Source organism: Paramormyrops kingsleyae, chromosome 9 (assembly GCF_048594095.1).
Source record: "Paramormyrops kingsleyae isolate MSU_618 chromosome 9, PKINGS_0.4, whole genome shotgun sequence".
Taxonomy (NCBI): domain Eukaryota; kingdom Metazoa; phylum Chordata; class Actinopteri; order Osteoglossiformes; family Mormyridae; genus Paramormyrops; species Paramormyrops kingsleyae.
The window spans coordinates 2,725,604-2,742,896 of NC_132805.1; the positions used below are offsets into that span (position 1 = coordinate 2,725,604).

Genomic DNA, 17,293 nt, shown 5'->3' on the forward strand with positions numbered 1-17,293 from the left:
AATATTTTGAATTTTTTTATCATTATTGTTGATTTCTCTGAAGCAGCACATTCAATAGTAATAAGACAGAAACAGTGGAACAAAAGCAAAAATTCAAGTCACGCTTTATTGATAATAGTTGCATTTGTTATGACCAAAAATAATATTGATAACCTGTTAAGTGTAGACAGGAGAAAAAGCCAGTACAGCATAACATTTTTATATTGGTAAAAATGCAACACTTGGGGCTAGATTACAAAGAACACAATTCATAAATGATCAAAAAGCATTTGTATATTTATTGTATGATAAGCTAAAATCATTTAAACAGGGATGCCAACTCATTCATCTGGTGTGACATGCTTTTAGACTCACGCATGCAAGAAATCTTATGACAAATTTATATTATTCCATTATATATTTAAAATTTGCTACGTTGAAAGTGTTGGGGTGGTTGGCAAACGTTAAAGACTATTTACAAAGTAATAAAACTGTTACATGTAAATGCGTGTGTATGTGTGTGCAGATGTCAAACTGAAAATCTCATGCCAGCCAGCTGGCCGAAGTTGGCAACCCTGTTTAAAATTTTATATATATATATATATATATATATATATAAATAATTGTATTAGACCTCAAAATGATTTGTTGCTTTAACATTTGCCATGAATATGTTTTTATTCTGCAAAGTTATTAGCTATTCAGAATAAGGCAAATAACATGTTCTACATATATTTCACTGACCTTCCCGCAGTGGCCCTGTACGATGGACCATCATAATCTGTCCCATTTAAAGTGAAATTATAGTGTAACTGGTTCATACTGACCAGGTGAAAAAAGTCAGTCACAAAAAGAATTATGTGACCTTGTATCATTAAAATTGTTGTGCTATGTTGTGTACTGGAGGTCCTTCAAACACATTTAACATTAAAAATGTAAGACGACACTCGTGCCTCACTGCTGCAAGGTTGGGGGGGTGTGTCGAGTCTGCATCTTCTCCTGGTGTGTGGGATTCCTCCAGGTATGCCAGTTTCCTCACTGGGGTCTACAAACATAGTTAGACTAACTAGTGCCCTTAAATTGTCCTGGTGTGTGTGTAATTGTACACATGTATATAAGCTGTGATGGACTGTCTAGGATGTAGCCCGGACTAGAGCCCCCTCAACAACCCTGACATTAGCAGTTACACAATGGATGGATTCAAATGTACATCAGAATATTACAGAAATAATTATGTTACACTGGAAGGATATATAGCACAGGGATGCTGATGTTTCTAGAAGACGAATGATCACCTCAAACTGGAATAAACATCTCTGGAATCTGACATATCAAATATTACTTTTTTTTTTTTTTTTATAACCAATGCAACCAATATTTAGTGATTAGTCAGATACACCGGACATGCAAGTGCTGAAACTTATGACCTCAAATTGAACTGAAATGACGCAGAGTGGAACAGCTCTGCATGACAAAACAACACACGCTGCATATAAACATACTTTCCAGTTGCTTTGGTATTCAGATGTAAGATCTACATCGAATTTGGTTAAAGTAAGTGGACTGGCTGTCTAATATTAGTGACATCTCACAATAATCAATCACACCTATCAGTAGACAATATTTATCAAGTTAAAACATAATTTGTCATTTATTTAACAATGCAGCATTTCATTGACCCTCTGCATTATTAGAATTTAGAATTTAGTGATTGTCATTGTTGACACACCACAGCACACAGTGCACAACAACGAAATGTGTTCTCTGCATTTAAAGGGGCAGCTGTCACTATCACTATCACTGTGGTTTGATCCAACAACTATGTCCAATTCTTACTTCTGTTAATTAATAGCAACTTATTAGTCACAGAAAGGGAAATCACAAGGGATTCCTCTTACACTAAGTGCCTAAGAAAGGAATCATAAGCTATAAGAATTATAACAGTAATTATTCTTACCATTCAATTATTACTTGTCCAAGTTGCTGAAGCTAAAATAAGGAGAAAATCATGGGGATAAGTATTCTAGAAAAAGAATTAAAACTACACATCCGTATGTATGTATCTTTTTTTCATGGCAGCTACCTGGTAAAAAACATGGAACCTATGGATCTTCTCTGCCTATCAGACAGGTACCAGGCACATCTGCATAGGTGTCGACCTCTTACTAATACTGGGACAGGACTCTTAGATCTTTAAGACAGTTGGTTACTTTTGATAGGAGACCAACACCTTTTATGTTAAATAGTGGTGTTTCAAATTCATATAAACTGAAAGTCAGTAAATGGCACACATTTGTAAAATACGGTGCAGTTTCATATGATTAAAGGCAATATTATATTAGGAAAGCTTACAAACGTCCTTTGGCTAACCAACTCTATTCATCTTCTTCTGGCAGTAATAACGACACGTATGCATATATGGAGTTTGTTATCGAAATTGTGTACAAACACGTCTAAATCCATCGCGCTGCAGCATTTAACGCAAAAGAGCCACGCGGCTTTATGCATTCAGAAGCTCGTGCTCGTTGTCAGTTTTCCCGACTGCGTCTGGGTTCGCCAGAGGGTCCAGGTCAGCAAAGAGGCTGAACCATGCAGTGAGATCTTTAGAGGTCTCCAAGGATCCTGTGGAATTCCGAACAGAGGAAAAAGTCCAATTAGCGGTGATCTCAGACAAATGATTCAACTAATCTGTGGATTTAATGGCGAGCGCATAACAGCATTGTCCAACAGGCATTGATATCACACTTACCATTACATTATCAGAGTAACTGTAATATGGTCTTGTTAGTGTGATCTGTTATTAAGGTTACCCACAATACCTGTCGGCCTGCTGGAGTTCTGACTGCCCTCAAGTGACTGCTCATTTGGTGTTCTGGCAGCTTGTGGAACATTCCGGGACCAGTCTGTAATTGGAGTTAATATTTAGACAGCTCTAAAGTGGCATTCATGTATTTTAAAAGCAGTACACTGAAAAGGGAAAAAAAACGTTACATATATCTCAATGCAAAGCAGCTACGTAAATGAAACTGATATCTGTGCATTCTCAAAAACCCATTTCTTCTACAAACTAGTAACAGCTGTGAAATAATGTGCAAATAGGGCAAATATTTAGGAGACAGCTCCATCAAACATAATTGAGAGCCAGGTTTAAACCAGCAGTCACAGAAGGTTCTCTGATGGGGCTGAGAAAAGTCATCATTTGGGGGAGAATTCAAACCTAAACAACCGTTTTGGAGCACAACGAATAAAAACTGGAATGCCATTTCCAACACGGTGCCTAACAGCGTGGAAAATACATCCTGTTTGCTCAGAAATTCCTTCAGAAATCTTGTTCTTTGGGACTGTGATGAAATCCATGTTTACTGGCATCCTCAAGATCGTCTGGGAAGGTGAACAAGCAGACAAACCGTTTGGCTTGAACCATCTTAAACCAGTTAACTTGTTACATCCTGTATTCTGGACCCTTCCACGAATTTGTATTATACTCTGAAAATACGACAAAGTATGGCAAAGTACAGAGGCTTATTCCCCAATCTTGTCCTCTCGTCTGAAATATCCACACCCTCTCCATGCAACTTACATTTTTATGATGAAAGTATTAGATACTATTATTAAATTATTAAGTATTGCTGCCTGAAAACATTACAATAAAAAAAAAATGTATTCTCCGAGTCTTTGTCATACTTCAGGGGCGTGGCCACGAGGCCCTGGAACCAGCTGAAATCTGATTGGCCCCTGGAGTGCCCCCTCCCCTGTCGCTTACTGATTCAAAACATATCATTGGCTAATGATAAGCTTGGCCCTTCTGTATGAATTATGGCCCCTCTTATGCCACCCACCTTAAAAATTAATGTTCACAGAACAGTCAGCTACTGCGGTTCACAGTGCTTACAAGTCAAATACCATAAATAAGTAAAGAAAATAACAATGATAATAACAGACAACCATTGAATGAAATTCTGCATGGATGTAATGGAAAACGTATGAAGAAACACACCAGCGAATGACGACTGGAGGTTGTTCATGTTCTGGTCCAGCAGCTGGGAGGGGAGGAAGCAGGAGGACGACTCCTCAGGCGGAGCCCCCGCTGCCCCTGTCATGCTGCTGCCTGTGGGCTCCTCCTCCCCGAACACCTCCTGCCACTCCTTAGAGAAGTCGCCCTCGTCCAGCGTGGAGCTGTTAAGGATCTCGTTCAGGAATGCCATCCTGTCCCTTTGGCCACCCTCTGCCTCCAGGTAGTCTGATAACAGGTCTTTTGTCCCTAGAGAAGATAATGTGGCGTGTGGGTCAGACCAGTCGAGGTTCCTCAGCAATATTTATGTGTTGGGCCCTTGAGCGAGGCCCTTAACCCCCCCAAAGTGCTCCAGGACTGCCGGATAAATTACCCCGTGCTCGGAGCCCAGGCTTCGCTCTGATTTGTTTATAAAGCTCTGGAAAAAATTAAAAGGTCACTATTTTTTTTTTTTTTAAATCAGCATTTTTAAATCCTGGTTGAATTGTGGTTCTGCAGGCAGAGGCTGCGCTGAGCAGCAGGATGCTTCCAGGCTCAACGTTTCTAAGACAGTAGGACACGAGAAGCAGGTGAAGCAGGAGACACTGGGAACGACCAGAAACCAACCAGGTAAAGGGCAGGAGCAACTTTGTAATGCCAGACATGAAGACCCAAAAAGCAAGGAAGAAGTTCATCAGTGAGAAGCAAAAAAATGCCAGGCTGGAGTTTGCAAAAAATTTTTAGACTTTACACAGAAGCACACCCACAAATTGAGAAATGGATAAAACTAAAAATTTACCAGTGGTCACTTAATTTTTTCCAGAGCTATGTGTGTGTGTGTGTGTGCGTCTGTGTGTGTCTGTGTGTGCGTGTGTGTGTGCATGTGTGTGTGTCTGTATGCGTGTGTCTGTGTGTGTGTGTGCATGTGCATGTGTGCATGTGTGTGTGTCTGTGTGTTTCAAAGGAGAGTAAGATGGGGTATATGAAAAAGCAGCATTCTCATGTAGCTCTAGTCATAGTTGTGCAAATGGCAAATAAAGCCTCATAAAAAATTTTCATTTGCTTTTAAAATTATGGAGTACAGAGCTGAAAATTAGTGCATTGTACATAATCATGTACTGGAAATAACTAGACAATAACTGGATTTACTTAACAGTACTTAACAGTAAACCTGTAGTAAGCAAACTGTATTCGACCAGATATGATGCCTGGATTTTTTCCAAAACAGAGAGAATACTTTTAGTGAATCAAATACTCATTATTATGCATCAAGTGAATATATTTACACATTTGTATTTCTATAACATAGAATTTTAACAGCCGCATTTCACAGATTGAAGGCTGCATTTACTTGAATGAAATATCCAGTAATCTTCAGAAACAGACAGTGCAACATGTCTTCATGCCTTTGAAAGATTTGCCATGATTAGCTCAATTCCTGTAACCCATGCCTGAATTATCCTCATGATTGCAGCCCTGAATGAAAATTGACCACACTCTTTAATTAGGCAGCAATTAATGGAAACAATAAGACATCAAAAAAGCGGAGCTTAATTTAATCTGGTTGCCATGGTGCAGCCACACTGGCCTGAAAAGCAGTGATTCAAACTTAACAATGCAACAGTAACGTGAAACACCCTGCTGTTCAGAAGAGAGATGGTGCGTTTATGGGCAGAGGGGCCGACGCAATGCCACACATTGACATGATCCGTAAATCTCTTTACACGCCGTATAAGACGTGAAAACAGGAAGCGCTAACTCATAACAGCATTAGCAGAATCAGTCACACTGATGGCAAATGCCGCTCAGTAACGTCTGATGTGGTACTGTGCTCTACACAGCTTTCCTGTTATTCATCCACCTCTGATTTCAGATATACAATCAAAGCACAGAGGCGCCCAGTACAGAAATTCAGCACAGAGACTGTTGTTACCTGCGTTTTGCTTCTGACTTGTGTTTACATCTTCGAAAAAATTCTGCTCCAAACTGTCCTCAGCACCAACTTCACCTGGATTAATACAAAAAGAAAAGGTACTTTATACACACATGCTCTTTACTCCTGAAAACTAAACCAACGAAAACCAAAAAGATGGAACCCCATGCTGCTAAAGTACATCTCTGAGAATTCAATGAGAATTAAAATTAATGCATGAAAAGACATATTTACAGTAAAAAAAGCCACATAAAAAATAGTCATGACAAACACAGCATAATTTATAGTACCGGCTTGATCTGACCCTTTATTGTGATTTTCATCATCTATCGAAACAAGTCTGTAGAAAAAAAGAGGAATGCATTTTAGTTCTTAGTGGTGAAAATTTATGGATTACATTGGTTGTAAAAAGCCTAATAAAAACTAAGCTTCTAATCTCAGCATGCTTGGTATAAACACACAGGGATAGCATATACTCAAATATACATTACATACTTGTGAAATCTGTGTTTATATGGTCAAAACTTTTATTATGTGTTTCAGCAAGTGGGTTTCTGTTTAATTCTGCCTTCATTTAGAATTACTTGGTTGAATTACACATTGAAAATTAAATTACTAAATGTTATGACAAGGGGTAAACACACAAATATTTGAACTTACTCCTCATTCAGATCTGATGGTTTTTCCTCTTCCGGCTTTCCCTTCGTTTTTTTCTTTCCCTTTTTCCTTGCTTCCTGATCCATGAGTTTGTTTATGGGATCCTGTAATGTCTGAAGAACAACAGCAAAGTGGCTGACATTTTATGAATTATACATACATGCCATTCGGTCTCTCCACTCCTGTTTCCATCTGTCTTTCATTCTAACCTAGAAACTAGGATTTCAAAGTAGTCAAGTCTAATGAGGAGAGTTAAGAAAAAGAACTGTCTTTAACTCTGTAAAGAAACTGGCTACATTAATACATTACAATATCAGTAATTATACATTAGTATTACTGAAGTACAATGAAGTATGTCATGCAGCTCATGTAGTGTAGAACAGTCATATTACAAGTGCAATAATTTGGTCACATGCTGATTTGGTAAAAAGGTAAGATAAGCTTGAGTTGCATTAGTAAGTAATAACACATGTGTCTGATTTTCCATGGTCAAAGAGCCAAATTCAGAAAATGAGTTAAAAATTACTGGAGACTGACAAATTCTTGGAATATAATCAGACAAGACTGGCTTGAATAAATCACAAATAAACAAGATAGGCAGGAAGTTTAAACTGATCATTCCTGCTCATTGTAGCTGAAGTTTGTCTGAGGCCTAATTAGTTTATGGCTTTAATGAACGTATAAAGATGTCAAGCTGACAGTCTAGGAAGAATCCTGAGTATCACAATGGATCTTTAGGCATCGTCAACCGTGATCATACAGAGCCTGGGGATGACCTGAAGAGCGAGCAAGGAGAAAAGAGAAGTGGTTCCAAAACAGAGCCTTGGGGTACCCCAAAGACCCCGCCAACGGACTTGGTAAGTGTAACCATGGTAATAAGAGAATAATACAAAACGCACAAATTCCCAAATAAACATGAGTTATCAATGCAAATTTCAGGTCGATAAAAAGTGAAGGACCAAGGCAGAGGGAAAAAAGAAAGTTAAAAGAGCAAAAAATTCTGAAGTGGAAAAAAGAGAAATGTATTATTTCCTAGCTGATGGACCGAGTGTGATGTTTCAGGGCTCCTGGAGGTGAAATATAAAATAAAACACTGTTCCTCTGCCATGTAACTCTTCAGTTCAGCTGTACACACCTGCATTAGATCAGCAAGCACTTCCTTCAGAATGAAGAACCCATTTGATCATTTATATTCGGAATCAAAAAATCCTAACTGGTCCAATGAGAAATCAGGTAAAAGTTCACATTAGACAATTACAATAGTTAGTTGCCAAACTCAGAGACTCGCAGTACTGTTATAAACCGGTTTGAACTATTGTAACACAGATATAATTCATCGTACTTTCTGTGTCTTGTTATGATTACTGTACCAGCTCTGTGGCTATTTGCACACTCCCTGATGCATCACCTATTTATTACATGTTTATAGTCACTTCTGATATTGCACTGTCTTGTTTCTTCTTGCACTGCTGTTGTCCTGTATTGCACTGTTGTTTGTTCCACTGCCCCCCCCCCCCAAGTACCTGTCCCCTGCTCTGCAACTGTAGCATAAGAAATTCACTGTGTTCCTCAGATCATACAGTATCTGACAATAAAAATTTTACATCTGATGACCGGCCATCTGAATCTTTGAACAACATATTTACTGTACCTTGAGAGTTGTGAACTCGTATGGCTGGTAGCCCTTGAAGCTCTCGTGAATAGCTGCCATAGTGTGGGAAGTCTTCTCCCAGAAATGCAGGAGGGTTGTCTACAATCAGGAGACAATATCGTACAATGTGTACGATTCACACATAGAACTCAACGTAATGGCCAATCACGACACATCAGGAAAGGTAAACCCAAGCTGCGTCCGCTGTGCTTGTATACTGTACCTGGTAAGTGGTCAGGACATGGGAGAGAAGGTTACACCGACTTGCGCCCAGTAAGTCCACTTTCTGGCAGACATCATTCTTCAGTTTGTCAAAGCCTGTTTTCGTGAGACGCACTTGTGCTTGGACCTAACCCAAAATGTACATATAATATACATACATACACATATATATAGATCTATCACTGATTACTTTGTTCTAAACATTATATACCTTAAGAACTGATTAATGTAAGTGAAATAGCACTGTTCTCAACTTTCTGATATTATACTCATCTCCTAGGATCTGGCTCCACCTAGTGGCAAAATTCTCTCACATACGTTTGGTCTAAAATTTATTTACTTTGCAGAGAGGAAACACACAGCTTCCCCCTTTAACGACCCAAAGAGCTACAATTAATTTACTAAAGATTTGGTGGCCTAGTTTTAAAATTTATACTCTGTAGTCGACCAATGACAATCACAAGACATCATCTTTGGGTTTCCGCTTTAAATAAGACGTTTTAAATTAACACATGGATGGATGGATGGATGAGAGCCCATTAATACCAGACCTTGCGGAACTTCTCCATCTGCTTGTACGTGTCGGGGTCCAGCTCTTGGGACACATCCTTCATCCAGAGCAGGGCTCCCCGATACTCGGTTCTGGACTGTTCCATCCGGTTCACCGTGAGCCAGGTGTCCGATATGGCTCGGTACCGGAAGGTCTCCACCTCCTGGTAGAGCCGGCACAGCGGGCTACGCAGGGACAACCTAGAGAATGTGGTGGTTAAAAACAATGGCTTTCCACGTGAAATTACGCTTAAACTGGATGCAGACTCAGAGGTAGCCTTGAGATAGGTCTACTGAACATTTTGTCTAATAACCAGGACAGGATTGGTAAATTAGATGTTTTAGAACCACTTGACAGTAGCGATCATAACATGGTTAAATTTGAGGTTAAGTTTAGTGCCCGAAGAGCAAAGTCCAAATCAAAAATATATAATGTTAGGAAGGCTAACTTCAATTGTATGAGATTAAAACTAGAAACCGTGAACTGGATGGAGTTAAATAACAAAACTGTTGAAGAGGCATGGGAATTTTTTAAAAGCACATTATTGCAAGTACAAGAGGACTTCATACCTGTTTCTAGCAAGAATAAATCTAGGAAATTGCAACCTAGGTGGTTTAATAGGGACATAAAGTATAAAGTAAGGAGGAAAAGGGCTTTGTTCCAGAGATGGAAAATAACTGATGATGACATAATAAAGCAAGAGTATCTAAATCTACAGGCTGAATTAAAAAATGACATTAGACGAGCTAAAAGGAATGTCGAAAGGAAGATCGCATTGGAGGCTAAGGATGACGTTAAAAGTTTCTTCCAGTATTTTAACTCTAAAAGAGCTCTAAAAGCTGAAATTACTAATCTGCAGGATAGTAAGGGTCTTATAATTGAAAACGACATTGACATAGTAAATGAGTTCAATGATAGTTTTGCACGGGTATTCACTGTCGAGGACACTAGTAACTTACCAGTTCTTATTACTAATTCAACATCGTCTATAACTAATATATATATAACTGAAGCTGATGTTTTGCAAAGCCTAGCTAAGCTCAAAATAAATAAATCACAGGGCCCTGATGGCATCTTACCTATAGTGTTAAAAGAGATGAGGGATATTATTTGCCGACCCTTAACATTACTGTTTCAAAAATCCTTATCTGAAGGTGTGGTACCTTCTGATTGGAAGCATGCCAACATAACGCCCATTTTCAAAAAAGGGGATAGAAGTAATTTGTCAAACTATAGGCCAATCAGTCTAACTTGTATAACTGGTAAAGTTATGGAGGCTATAATCAAAGAGAAAATGGTAGATTACCTGGACTCAAATAACATTTTGAGGGATAGCCAGCATGGATTTAGGAGAGGTAGATCCTGTTTAACAAATCTGTTGGAGTTTTTTGAGGAAGCTACTCAGGAAGTTGATGATAAGAAGGCCTATGATGTCATCTATTTAGATTTCCAAAAGGCTTTTGATGTTGTTCCCCACAAGAGGCTCTCACTTAAACTCAAAGCGACAGGTATTTTAGGAACTGTAGCGACTTGGATTGATAACTGGTTAACGGATAGGAAGCAGCGAGTAGTTATAAGAGGCTCGATGTCACAGTGGGCCTGCGTTCATAGTGGGGTACCGCAGGGTTCAATTTTAGGACCACTTTTGTTCCTAATTTACATAAATGATATAGACACCAATATATACAGTAAACTGGTGAAATTTGCAGATGACACCAAGGTGGGTGGTGTAGCAGATACTGAACTAGCGGCTCAGCAGCTACAGCGGGATCTTAATTTAATTAGTGACTGGGCTGACACCTGGCAGATGAAATTTAACATAGACAAATGTAAGGTACTCCATGTAGGGAGCAGAAATATAAAGTACAGGTATTTTATGGGACCTACTGAAATAAAGGTAGCTGATTATGAGAAAGACCTTGGTGTGTATGTTGATGCTTCCATGTCTCATTCTCGCCAGTGTGGGGAAGCAATAAAAAAGGCCAATAGGATGTTGGGGTACATCTCCAGGTGTGTGGAGTTTAAGTCAAGGGAGGTAATGCTAAGATTATACAATTCCTTGGTGAGACCTCACCTAGAATATTGTGTACAGGTTTGGTCACCATATCTTAAAAAGGACATAGCGGCCTTAGAAAAGGTGCAGCGTAGGGCCACAAGAATGATTCCTGGTCTTAGAGGAATGTCATACGAGGAAAGGTTATTTGAGCTAAATCTGTTCAGCCTCAAGCAAAGGAGACTGAGGGGGGACATGATCCAGGTCTATAAGATTCTAACAGGTTTGGATGCTGTTCAACCGAATAGTTACTTCAGCATTAGTTCAAATACAAGAACTCGTGGCCATAGGTGGAAATTAGCGGGAGAACATTTCAAACTGGATTTAAGGAAGCACTTCTTTACACAGCGTGTAGTCAGAGTATGGAATAGTCTTCCTGATAACGTAGTGCAAGCTGAATCCTTGGGTTCCTTTAAATCAGAGCTAGATAAGATTTTAACAACTCTGAGCTATTAGTTAAGTTCTCCCCAAGCGAGCTCGATGGGCCGAATGGCCTCCTCTCGTTTGTATAGTTCTTATGTTCTTATATAACTGGCATTCAAAAATCCCAATACAATCCTTCAGTCCTTGCAAATAAACTTACACATTACATTTAAAATGAAACCCTAATCACGAGTACAGACCTATTAACAATTACCAAACTTAATTTTTGGTAATAAAGCTCCATAAAGCTATAGAAAAATTGTATATAAAACACTATGTAACCGTGCTTAACAGGTGATTCCAATCAGAAGATCATGTGTTATTCATACACTTTTAAAATATTCATGATTGTATATTTACATAGCTGGGTACTTCTGGGCAGTACTGTGCGCTTAAGGGCTGAGGAGGATTGCAAACATGGATGTTAGTGTGCCTATCTAGGAAGTTGCTTTACTTCAGAGCATTAAACAACAGTTCAAATTAAAAAATAAAGGCCTCTGTTGTCTCCAGTCTCAAAGTAAGGTCCGAGGGGAAGTGATACCCGAATTAAAACATGGAATAATGTCTCGTGACCGAAGTGAAAGACTCGGGAAGCTACATGACGAGTTCTGAGCCTCCGCAGTGGATCCACATGAGTACAACAGGGTTCTACCTTTGCTGAGATGAAAAGCAAAGGGCCTTCCCCGTGGCCTGCATGATCTTCCCTGCTCGGGTTCGATCCTGGGACCCCTGAGATCGGAGAAAGCGTCCCAGTTCATTTTCCTCCTGGGACAAAACTTGAGATGGTGCGAGAGGAAAAAAACGGTCAGTTATGAACAAGAAAAAGAAAATGATGAAGCAGAACAGGTCGAGGGTTTTAATGTAAAGTTGGAATCAGGAAACATCTGAGGTGGTTCCGATATATTCAGGTCATTAAGACTCTTCGAGAGCACTTATACTGCAATGTTTCTCAGCAAGCTCTTGGAGGGAAAACATCCTAATGACCGTTACGGATTTCTTCACGATACGTATTTGTGAAGCCCCCTCCTGTGGATGCATGGGGGATGTAATACTCACAGCAGATCCTCCTCTGGTATTGCTCAATGACCTTGAGAAGCTCCATGCATGTTCTCTGGATCGAGTGGAACACCTAATCCGGAGACACCGAAGCATCCCTCAGATGTAAAATCTGACATGAACTGTACCTGTGTGACGCTAATGAAATACAATAAGTCCCTGGGTCACGGAGAACTTGTACTTAAGAATGGACTGCCACAAAGCCTATTAAAAATAGGAGATAAATACAATGGTTTGTAATAATGAACACATGCATGAAGCTCATGAAAACACTGCGCAACTTCAGTGGTTCGTCTAAACTGTTTTAAGAACTTTTGCTCTAAAGTGTTTTTTTCAGTAGTGTATACACACACACACAAGTTTGTAATTATATCTATGTGGGGACTCTCCATTCATTTCTATGGGGAAAACTCTAATCCCAAAATGATGACCTTACTAGACAACAGTAATGAAATTCAAACCTATGTTACAGGTGGCACGTTGGGTTTTCTCAGACCTCCACAACGGAGAGCGACAGGAATCACATCCCATAACAGCAGTTAAGCTAAGTGACATCTCTAAAACGGTCCATAGTGTGCAAGTGTGTATATATGTGCCTAGTGACTGATTACAATCCCATTGATGGTATCAACATAACATATCCTGACTTATTAAATCTAACCTGAGCCCCTTGTCCATTTGTACCTCCTGCTATCTACTACTAACACAATACAGACATCTATATACAGAGGGCAGAGTGGTGGCTCTGAGGCTAGGGATCTGTGCCAGCAACTGGAAGGTTGCTAGTTCAAATCCCATAAATGCCTGGAGTGTTAATACTATGTTGGGCCCTTAACCTGCAATTGCTTCATCCTGGGTATGACGTTACTCTACATTCAGCTCTGTAAGGAGGTCCTCCAACTTACAGGGAATAACTTCGGGGTTGGTGGTAGGATTGGCACTCCAGTCACTGGAAAAAAAACCTCACACTGGTCCATTCAGACTAGTATGGTGCTGAGGTATCACCTGCCACACGGCTGCACTCGGGTTCTCATCCCTGAGGTGGTTTGTCACGTGTTGTCAATTGAATAAAACTGGCACTAGTTGTTTAAGATTTAAAAGAAGACAGAGCGTTCTGCTCCGATTTATAAATGTGTAAAATATCGCGGAGTCAGTGATGATTACAGTTTGCATCTTGCGATTACAGATGTCAGTAGGGGCACACAGCAGTTGGAAGGTGCTCACCTCGAGCTTTGCATCGAGGTCAGCATCTGAGGCCACGACGTGCTCATCTTCCTTCTTCCCTGTCACTCTGATGAGCGTCTGCTTGGTCTTCCAGTACTTCTGCTGAAACTTGTTCACAACCGAGGAGTCCTGGCTTTGGACGAAGCGGTCATAGTACTCGCGGGAATGTCCGCTGCAAACACACCAGAAAGTGGACACTGTTATAGCCAACAGCCACTGATGCAACTTCTGCCGTGCATCTAAATGAAGTTGTTTTCAGGGCATTGCGGTGCACTCACTAATTCCATCCCTCCATGTTTTCACAAGATCTGGAAGATGAGTTGATTCTGTCAAATAAAAAAAAAAACAGTGCAAGATCAATCCACCTGCCAAATATTTTCGGAGTGGGGACACATTCGAAAGCTTGTCACAATGAACTGAAAATCTGATGTAATGTATTCGATTTAGCCGAATTTGCATAAATAACATCGAAATTACTTTGCTAGCAATTCAATAAAAAATCAACAAACATTAAGTAAATTATTCATAAAGCAACATTTTATGAGAATCCGCAGCAGCCCGTGAAGTGCGCGAATGAACAAAACGTGACGTTATTCCCAAAAGGCTTTTCTCGTGCGCTTTTGGTCACGCCCCCAGTTTGCAGTAGATATAAATGTGCAGACAACACTTGCAAGGTCAACTGCCCACCTGGGCAGAAACCCCAATGACAAGGCTGACTGCTGGGAAGCCACAGCAGCCCCGTTACTGGGATACGATCTACTGGGGACGGAATTTCGCAGGAATGCGGCTATCGCGCATCCAAATAGCCTTTCAAGAGTTTCAGTACTAGGCCTGCTTCATAAAGTCTGATAACTTTGGCTACATCGACATAGAGATAGGGGCAAAAATACTAATAATCCCAGTTTAGTGACACGTACATTACATACTGTACTGTAGGATACCCTTGTGAAAAAATAGTGTATTAAAGTATTTACTAAAAAAATACACTTAGCACAGAAAATATACTTTCAGCAAAGTCTATTAAGTGTGTTATATCCTGTACTAAAGTGTATTTAATTATAGATATACTTTTATTCAAGTGTGCTTCAGTGTACTTAATTATGTTTAAATGCAAAATATATTTTCTAAAAGTACACAGAAGTATAATGTCAGTGTATAAAAAAATGTGTAAAGAGAATGCATTTTTATTACACTTCTAGTGATCAAAGCACTGTTAGTACACTATTTTTTCACAAGGGTAGTGATTAAGGATCTATCTGAGGTAATCATTTTTATTCAATTTCTCCACCGTAAATCATTCAGTACCTGAATGTGCCTGATTGTAGAAAGTATTACTACCGATTGAGTCAAATGAATTTCATTTTCTCTTAATACAAACCTTTAAAAGTATTGTTCTACACTTATTAGTCTAATTAATATGACGTACATGGTTAATTATACTAACATATTAGTTATATCCTCCAAAGCATTCTAACAGCTTGCTTGTCGGTGGTACGTTAAATATTGAAAATATTTATCTTAACACATATCTTACCACGTCTTTTGTAGCGAGCAACACCATCCCATCCCGGTGAAATGACATTTCCGTGTACTGTATGCTCACCACGCCTTCTCTAAACAAATACTGCCTTGCTCATTCTACACCTACCTATTAAACACTATACTTCAGATTCATATGAGGAAGAAGACTTCAGCAATTCCTTACATTTAAATAGTAGTAGTAAACTATATCATTAGGAATGTTCCTCTAATATTATTTCTGCCTTTGTTACGATCACTAAGCCTGTGAGATATCATACACTCCTTCATTTAATTCAGCTCAATTTCTAATTCATTCTGCATGAAAATACTGTAAGCTGTGTCTTCAGGGCCATACGCCTTAAGCTTAATAAGTCCAGAACATGCGGGCCTGTCCAACAGCCTACAGTGTAGATGTTATTTACTGTAGTCCAGTAAATATATATAGCTTCCCAGTATTTAAACATGATGCTAGGCTTTCAGCCTCTTGATTAATCGCGAACAAAATATGGTATTATTTACAAGACCTTTAAAAGAGTGAGTACAGCTGAGCCCCTAATAATGACCGACTTTATCTGTCTGTAAACTACAGGACTGATTTAACATATTTAATGTTCCCAACGTAACCTTGGAAAAACAGAACGTCTGGGCCAAGTCTTTTCCAGTCTTTCCAGTAAAGCCATGATATGCTGTTTGTAACTGAAACTGAATCGTGGCATCTAGCAGGCCGCATATTCTAAAATATACATTTTATAACACTGCAACGTTGAATAACACGTCAAACGATTCAACGACTTAAAATAAATACTTCCCAATTGATATGATGACTTCAAGAAAATCGGGCTGCCAACAGAAGCACAATGGACGTTTCGTGAACGGCAATGAGGCTGCAGAAAGAGGGCGTGTGCGCGCAAAAAAGCGGAAAAATAAAACACATACATATATACAGGCCTGCTGTCATCCCCCTACACCGACCAGCAGACCCCTCCTGCGGGCATCTTCTCACGCTCGCCGTTTCTTCTCCCGCAATTAACGATCGTGCGGCATATTTTTCCTAGATATTCACCGTGGCTTTCATTTACTCCATCCGCAGCGGCCACGTTTGCCCATTCAGCCGCACCAAAATAAACAGGACCTGCTCCCCTCACCGCATACACACCGATCGCTGCGGGCTGTTAAAGAGCTCACGACTGCCAAGCCTACGTACACAACACCTACTCACCCGATGACGTTCACGCCACTTTAACGTGAAATTATTGTTTCCGATTAGCGTTCGGCCATCATCATTAAATTTGCCTTTGACAGGCTATATTCGGTAACGCCGGTTGTCGGAGTACGTACAGTAACGTTACAGCAATGCCGCGGGAATCAGCTGACGTCATGCGTGCAGCCGAGCGCGTCCATGGGGTGGGTGCATGGTGCACCTGGGGTAAGCAAACACTGCAAGTACACCCTTCTGCTCAGCAAACTACTGCTATACAGTTATACTGTTTAACGTAACTGATGGAAAATTCGAAAGACAGTTGAAGGAGTGCATATCTGAGCAATGTAACTGTATAACAACCGGCAGACCCAGGCGTCGCGGGGGCATAAACGAAGGATAGGACACCAGTTGAGAAAAGTACTCTGTAATTACAGTATTTTCAAGGACTGCACACACATCACATCCACAACTCAAACATGTTACAGGGAAAGCCGGGGGGTGGGGGGGATCGACGCCGGACGGTGACACACAAGGTGGGTAATATACAAACACAGATACTGTAAGGGCGCACGTGACAATCGGGTCCGCAGACCAGCTGTTTACAGCAAGACATGCACATGGACTGTTTACAAGGCTCGCGAGCAAGCGGGGAAATGCTAATATGCTCCCGCTACTCCGCCCTCACTACATTATATTCAGTTTATTTATTAGTGTTCTGTCCTTCAGTCGTCCAATGGCTTATCCAGAACAAGGGTGTGAGAAGGCTGGAGCCTTTCCCAGGCAGTATAGGGCATACGGCAGGAGAACACCCTGAACCAGTCCAGTGCAGGAT

At 40.1% G+C, this 17,293-nt stretch overlaps 1 protein-coding gene across 3 annotated transcripts; it reads right to left on the bottom strand.

The window, feature by feature from the left end:
• Positions 1-87: 87 nt before the first annotated feature.
• Positions 88-16,640, bottom strand: ica1 (islet cell autoantigen 1). 3 transcript variants are annotated; one of them, XM_023802716.2, is made up of 14 exons: positions 16,480-16,640; positions 14,018-14,065; positions 13,740-13,911; positions 12,516-12,588; positions 12,112-12,235; positions 8,985-9,183; positions 8,435-8,560; positions 8,212-8,310; positions 6,564-6,673; positions 6,194-6,243; positions 5,904-5,978; positions 3,977-4,240; positions 2,799-2,882; positions 88-2,601 (listed from the first exon to the last, which is right to left on the bottom strand). In XM_023802716.2, the coding sequence occupies exons 2-14, from the start codon at positions 14,032-14,034 to the stop codon at positions 2,480-2,482; spliced, it is 1,515 nt and encodes a 504-aa protein (XP_023658484.1). In that variant the 5' UTR covers positions 14,035-14,065; positions 16,480-16,640; the 3' UTR covers positions 88-2,479. The 3 variants fall into 3 exon arrangements, with proteins under 3 accessions (XP_023658484.1, XP_023658485.1, XP_023658486.1); XM_023802717.2 differs by lacking the exon at positions 16,480-16,640 and adding an exon at positions 16,197-16,471; XM_023802718.2 differs by lacking the exon at positions 16,480-16,640 and adding an exon at positions 15,274-16,146.
• Positions 16,641-17,293: the final 653 nt, after the last annotated feature.